The following is a 7,719-nucleotide window of genomic DNA, read 5'->3' on the forward strand; positions in this document are numbered from 1 at the left end:
TGATGTGACTTTTAAAATTATCACTTGATTAAAATTTAATAACAATCAATCACAAGTTCAATGATGATTTAAAAAGTCACATTATTATTATTTGTAAAGACACAAAATGAATACGAGAGAGACTTATAAGATTATTCTTTATGTTTTATGCTAATGATATCATTCTATCAATGGCCGGATAGCATAATGAAATTGATTTGTGCAAAGTCTCAATGGAAGTATGTATTATTCTCTTGTTGTAGATTATTTCTCTGCACATTTCTTTTTTTATTTTTTATTTTTGCCTGACATGGGACTAATGGGAGGGACACGTCGCCACATTAGTGTATAAAGCTTGTGTGTGTAAATGTGCACGTACGCAAGCCTTTCTCGACCCAGAAACCCTCAAAAGGAAAATCCCAACCCCCCTCAACAGTCCTCCACGCCCAACCATTAATGTCAAACCCACGCGCCGCCCCCGGCGACGGAGATGCAAAGGAAAAAGCAATCGCTAAGACCGTCGGATTCGTGGTCTTCTCCGGCATCGCCATTAGCATTCTCAAAGCACTAAACCCTCTCAACAGAACCAGAAATGAAACTCGGACTAATAACCAATCACTCAGCGAGTCAACTCAGACGATTCGACCAGCTCCGCCTCTCTCTCCCCAAGAACCCATTACTAAGGTGTGTATTGAGTATGAAGCACTTCAAATATCATTTCCTCAATCAATGTATCGCTCATGCTTGTGGCGTTCTGCGATTGATTTGTTTTGGCATTAGAGAGACCCATTATTTGTCATTAAATATATTTATGCTGTAATTTTTTTTTTTCTTTTTTTTTTTTGCAGGGATTCATTGTTTGTACTTTTTCTTTGTTTGATATTTTGGAGTGACCCAAGTCACCCAATGCTTGTTTTGTCGATTTGTCCTTGTTTTGAGAGACCCATTTTTGTTCAATGTTTTGTTGATATTTTGGAGAGATCCATTACTTGTGGTGATTTTGGAAAGATTTCTTGTTTGAATATATTTATATTTATATATATATATATTTTAATTTCTTTTGTGTTTGATAGAGACCCATCCATTACTTGTTCTTTTGGATTTGTAGAACCATTACTTGTTTGATTAAATTTTGTTTATTTATGTCTTTTTGATATTTGGGAAAGTGCATTACATTTGTTTATGATATGTTTGGTGCCATTGAAGAAATCTGTACGTAGAATGTAAGTTGTGTTATGTTGTTGTAGAAACCAATTATGTTGAAGGACCAAAATGTGCCAGAAGTCCCTGAATTGCCGCCGCAGAGAACAATAGTGATTGTTAAAGGAGATACTCTTTGGGGTCTCTCTAGAAAATATGGGGTATATTTGCTTCTCTCTTGATTGCTTTCATTTTGAATACTTATTTTTTAAACTTTATGGAGAAAGATTTCTGGATAGAAGTTCTGAAAACTATTCGTTGTGCATTCACAAAAGCTATATGTTTTCAGAAATTTTCATGAAAAACAATTGATATCCTGAGAATTCTAATATTTATGAACACCCACAAACCCCTTCTTTTTTTTCTTTTGTTATTTTGTTTAATTTTCTCAGAATTAAACAGAGAAGAAGACTTTTATTTATGGATGATTTATTAGCAATCCTAAGAAACTTTATCTATGGATGATCAAAAGGGGAAAAAAAACAAGAAAATGTCTATTACTAAACGAGCAGATCGACGACATGTAATTAATTATCTCTATGGCTTATGATTTATTTATTATTTATTGTTTTCCGACACTGGTCGATATAGGTATCTATAAATACAATTAAAGAGGCAAATGGGCTTTCAGGCGACAGCATATATGCAGGCAAGAAGATTATTATTCCTTGATGTGATCTTCTGCTGTTTGTATGGTATGAGGATTTTGAATGCGTATTAACTATTAACTATTAAGAAAGAATAGAGCAGCAGTTGTAGTTTTATGGATTCCCCTAATTCAAATGATGCAGTTGATCATATAACTGTTTTGCGATTACTTTGATTACTGTTTTTATCTCTAAGTAAATGTATTATCAAAAGATAAATGTTATTTAGTAGATTGTTATACAACTATCACACAATTAGAATGATATATCAGTAAAAATTAGCTCTTGATTATTATTTTTATTAGGCCTTTACTGATTCAAAAGTTCACTTTTACTGTTACATCATTTCATCTCAGTTATATGATATAGACTACTAAGATCAAAGATCCCTTTTAACTTCGATTGTGGTGATGTGAGGGGTGGAATCACTTTACGTCTTTTTATAGTTTTTTAAATTTATTTATTTATTTATTTATTTATATGATGAGCCTACAAAATTATTATTTTTTTTTTAAAAAAAAATGTAAAACCAGTTCACGAGAATTTACTTGATTTGTAATAAATTTTCTGTAGTATCAAAATGTTCCTAAAAGTGCTATGGGGGTATACATAAATAACAGATTACTCTTTGCTATCAAATTACATCAAAAACTTGATAGATTTCTTTAGTATGTAACGTCAAAGCCAATAAAATCATAATACGTATTAGTCATAATAAACAGATATATAAATATTTTAAATATAAAAATAAAAAATAAAAAACTCTAAACTAAAAAATAAATAAATAGAGGCGTGAAAGGGGAGGTGACTTGGGTAGCTCGAAAGGAGAATATCATTTTGCACAAATTCCCTTAGTTTAAGTTTTGAGATAGAAATGCATGATTTTAGCACAAGCAGCCATGGGCATGGCATTGAGATCTGTTTGAGTTTACAATTTTAAAAAATGTAATTTAAAATAACGATGTAAAAATGTACGATTTAAAAAAGTAATTTTTACAAATACAATTAAACGTTTAACAAAATCGCAGTTTGACTTTTAAAATCACATATTAGCCTTTAAAATTCGAAGTTTTCAAAAAAGCACATAACAAATTTTTAAAGACGTAATTCTTAAACGATTCATTTTCTACAATTTGATTAAAAATCAAACTTTTGTCTACGAAAATATAATACCAAACAAAGCATATGCCCAAAGGAAGCTTGCAAGAGAAGCTCCATGCCTCCATCTCCATGGTGCAGGAAGGTATCGCTTGTGCTTTCGTGGTGAAAGCCGCATGACCGTAGCCTTCCAACTTGCGCATCTCAACTGTCCACGGCGGCATCAAAAGCTTCAAACATCCTGTTGGACGAGCATCTCAACTGCAAGCTCTGCAAAGATGGGATTTGCTTCCGCGGTACAACCGCCTTCACCTTCTCCATATTCTTCCTCCTCTTCTTTCTCATCTCCATGGTTGCCGTGCTCCACATCCTTTTTATAAAGAAATAAAAAATAAATTAAAAAATAATAATTTTAATTTTTATATAAATATTTTATTTGTTTTTAAGAACACATCATAATTTTATTAACTCTAACATGCCACACTAACCGAATCCGTCAAGTTTTTTGACGAAATTTGACAACAATGAGTAGTTTGTTATTTATGCATGAGATGTGTTATTTCTACAAACTTTTTTGTACACTTACTCACATTTGGTGTAAAATCCATCATATGCATGAGTCCTATACCAAATGTAAATGTGTGTACAAATATCATTTGCCTTTATACATACTACAAGGAGCTCTCAAAACATTTTGATACTATGTAGAGCTTATTGCAAATTCAGTAAATCATGGACTGATTTTATATTTTTTTCCTTAATTTTTTACCCCTAAATTTTTATTTTTTTTATTTTTTTTAAGCATCCCTAGTCAACTCTCTAAGTTTTCTCTAAATTTTAGCCAAACAATCTACTTTTGTTATTTTATCTATCACTTTTAAAAAACTTCTTATATTAAACTCTCTAAATATTTTTCTATCTTAAACTGATATTATTTTTTATTGATTTTAAGAGCAATTACTTCGTTAAACTTTAAATACCTTGAAAAGTTGCATTTGGGGTATTTGTAGCAACAAATAGTAAATGTTTCTCTCATGCTCATTGCTTGCTTAGGGCTGTGCAGCGGTTCAAAAGTCGGTTAAATCAACGAAGTCGGTTTGGTTAACCGACATGGTCGGTTAATTCGCCAACATTTAACCGACAAGGAAAAATTTTGAAATTTTCGGTTTAGGCGGTTAAAGCGGTTTTGGCGGTCGGTTAACGGTCGGTAGACGGTCGGTTAAAGGGTCGGTTAACGATCGGTTAAGGCGGTTGGTTAATCGGTTTTGGGTAAGATTAAGCCTTAAAATAGGCCTTCTGGCCCTTCTTAATTTGGGCCTCATTTTTTAATGGGTTAAAGACTCAAAATAATTTTAAGGTTTATATCAATATGGTTTATTTTTTAGACAGTATTTGGGCCATTTGGCTATTTGCCTTTTGCCACTTGCTAGCAAGCCCAGCTTCGCCAGCCAGCACTCAGCACTCAGCAGGGCCCGGCCACTGGGCAGTCTACGGCAGCACCACCACACTTGAAAATCAACTAGCCCATAAGCCATTCAAAATTTCAACCGAAAATCAAAATTATTCTCTTAATTTATTATACCTTAAGGCTTGAGTTCTTTTTACTGTTTTACATAATTTTTTTTTTTTTTTAAAAAAAAAAAAGAAAAAAACTGGAAAAGTGGTCTAGTGGCAGACTAGTAGTGCCTTTGTGCAAAACTCCAAAGCCCAAATTTCAAGTTTAACTGCTTTGTGCCTTGTGCGGCTGTGCGGCTGTGCTGTGCCTTTGTGCCCAAATTGAAAAATGAGTCAAAAATCAAAACGTCAAATAGTGAAATACTCAAATGCACTGTATGCACATTATGCACACAGTTTCTCTGGATGTTGAAGAAAGGTCTTTTCAATATAGGCGGTCGGTTAACCAACCGGTTAATCAGTCGGTTAATTTTCGGTTCGGAAATTCGGTTAACCGCTTAACCGACCGCCTACCGAACCGACCAATTTTCGGTAAAAAGATTCTATTCCGACTACCGAACCGAATTTTGTCGGTTAAGTCGGCAGGCGGTTAATTTCGGTTCGGTCGCGGTTGGTAGGCGGTAATCGGTTAATTTGCACACCCCTATGCTTGCTTGCTTCCCAGACTTCAGATAATGCCAAATTGCATCATATACAAGTCAAGGAAGCTTGTGCAAGCAAGCATATGCTTGTATGATAGAAAATTTCCAACCGGGTCGAACATTCTTTATATTGTTCAATGGCACCGGCATTGATGAGTACATTAGTCAAAGGACCCGTCCCAGGCCCGATTTCTAGCACAACTCGCGAGCTGCTCATTGATCTCGTTATTCAACATATAATGCTGCAACCCCAGCCGTTCATTTCATTGGGACATTTTCCCGAACATTTTCTAGCACCACAGTCGCAAGAGCATTTACTATGACTACAGCGACTGTAATTTACATTGACATTTTCTCATGAACCAAACAGAAGAGAAAGATAAAAGACCTGGCTGAAGGATTTCCTTGGGGTGCGAATAGGCTTGATAATTTTGACACAATCCACGAATCCGACACGAACACAACACGAATATATAGGGTTTGGGTTTAAGCTATAACTCGTTTATGACCCGTCAACCCGTTTATGACACGTTTATGACCCATCAACCCGTTTATAACATATTTATGACGCGATAATTACACATTTTTTACCAAATTAATTAAATGGGTTGACTTGCTAACCCGATAGGTTGACACGGCAACCCGAATTGCCAAGCCTAGGTGGGAAAGGCACGTTGAGAGGGGTGGCTGGAGAAGACGAACTCAGAGAGAGAGAGAGAGAGAGAGAGAGAGAGAGAGAGAGAGAGAGAGAGAGAGAGAGAGAGAGAGAGAGAGAGAGAGAGAGACGGGGAAGAAATTGTGAGAGAGTGAGAGAGAAAGAAATAATAAAATAACAATACATTTGTGCACAGTGTAACGCCCTATCTAGCGTTACATTGTACACAAATGGAAGAGAAACCTAAACTAGCGTAAGAGTAGCGAAGCCGATGGAGGTGTGTTTTTGGTGTTTTCTTATCTATTATAGATTTACAGTGGGTTTTACATAACTCACTGTGAATGCTCTAATGATGCTCTAAAACGTTAACTAAAAGGCTACAAATGGTGAATCTTGTCACGCCCATCAATGATCCTCGGCAATTTAAGATAAATATTAAGAGCATCCTCAGTAAGCTCTTTAAATTTTCTCTACATTTTAGCTAAAAAATCTACTTTTTTTTATTTTAATTACTACTTTTAACGAATTTCATACATCAAACTCTCCAAATATTTCTCTATTTCAAGTAGATATTAATTTTTTTTATTGGTTTTAAGCAATTACTCCTAACAAATGAGGAGAGAGAAAAAGTGAGAAGTGAAGTGAAATGAGAGAGAAATTATTAAATATTCAATAGCTCATAAAATTTGTGAGCCAAATTTGGAGTGAAATTTTGACCAAAGCCAAAATAGATAAACTATAGAGAGTTTGTTGAAATTGATTTTTTTGAGTTTTTCATTAAATTTTGGTGAAAAATTTAAAATTGAGAGCTCACTAAGTATGCTAAAGGGTGTATATAGCCCTGTGATTTAGCAGGCTAAAAATGTGTTTTTAAACAAAATAGTGGAAAGTCCTGTGTTTGGGAATGCGCTAAAATAAAAAAAAAATAAAAAAATAAAAAAGTTTGAAAAACATTGAATTGTAGTCAAGGAGGTCTAATTTTTAAAATGCACAATTTTAAAATTCTGACCATGGTTTTAAATGTTGAACCACACTTTTACCAAACGTTTAAACTTGTTTTTAAACATTGTGTTTCTATCAACTACGTTTTGAAATCGTCCTATGTTTGTTAATGCTTTTTATTTTTCGTTTAAAAAGTATTTTTATGCAATATAAAAGTGAAAATAATTTTGAGTATTTTAAATTGTTTGTTAATGTTTAGGATAACTTCATAAAATGGTATCGATTTATCGGTCGTTTTGACGGAATGATATCAAATTATCAAAACTCTTGAACCAAGGTATTTATGTATCAAAAATCGTTATTAAAGGGTATTCCGTCTAATTTTGGCACGTGAATTTTTTAACATGGTCTACCTTTTCCTGTGTTTTAAATTGTTTGTTAATGTTTAAGATAACTTTATAAAAGGGTATCAATTTATCGGTGGTTTTGAAGGAAGAATATCAAATTATTAAAACTCTTGAACCAATATATTTATGTATCAAAAATCGTTATTAAAGGGTATTCCGTCTAATTTTGGCACGTGAGTTTTTTAACATGTTCTAACCCAACACCCCCCCCCCCCCCCCCCCCCCCCCCAAAAAAAAAAAAAAACAAACGAATAACAATTTTCTCTCCACGTACACCATAATTCCCAAATTCCCATTCTCTCCACTTTATCAACTCTCTCACGTGTTAGTCACATGAGTCGAGGAAGAACTCAAACTCCTCTCTCTCTCTCTCTCTCTCCAAAAAAGAAGAAGAACATGAGCCATGGCCGTTTCTCTACAGCGTTTCTTGAAGCCGAGAGAGAGAGAGAGAGAGAGAGAGAGAGAGAGGTGAATCCGACATCCACTCTAGTCCAAAGCTATCCATTTGAGTCACATTTCAGAGAATCACTCTTCCTCTTAAACCCAAAAGAGAGAAAGAAGAACACCAACAACTGTTACTACTAATCAATGCAATGAATCCATGTCCATTCATTCGTCTCATTGTGGAATCACTGGCTCTGAAGCTCCCACAGGCGACAAAACCGGCCGGTCCAAGGGTCCATCCATCCACCCCC

At 34.5% G+C, this 7,719-nt stretch overlaps 1 protein-coding gene across 1 annotated transcript; it reads left to right on the top strand.

The window, feature by feature from the left end:
• Positions 1 to 332: 332 nt before the first annotated feature.
• LOC133861560 (uncharacterized) lies at positions 333 to 2,118 on the top strand. Its single transcript, XM_062297344.1, has 3 exons — positions 333 to 663; positions 1,227 to 1,340; positions 1,771 to 2,118. The coding sequence occupies exons 1-3, from the start codon at positions 436 to 438 to the stop codon at positions 1,849 to 1,851; spliced, it is 423 nt and encodes a 140-aa protein (XP_062153328.1). The 5' UTR covers positions 333 to 435; the 3' UTR covers positions 1,852 to 2,118.
• The last annotated feature ends 5,601 nt before the right edge of the window (positions 2,119 to 7,719 follow it).

The sequence above is a fragment of the Alnus glutinosa genome, chromosome 2 (assembly GCF_958979055.1).
Source record: "Alnus glutinosa chromosome 2, dhAlnGlut1.1, whole genome shotgun sequence".
NCBI lineage: Eukaryota > Viridiplantae > Streptophyta > Magnoliopsida > Fagales > Betulaceae > Alnus > Alnus glutinosa.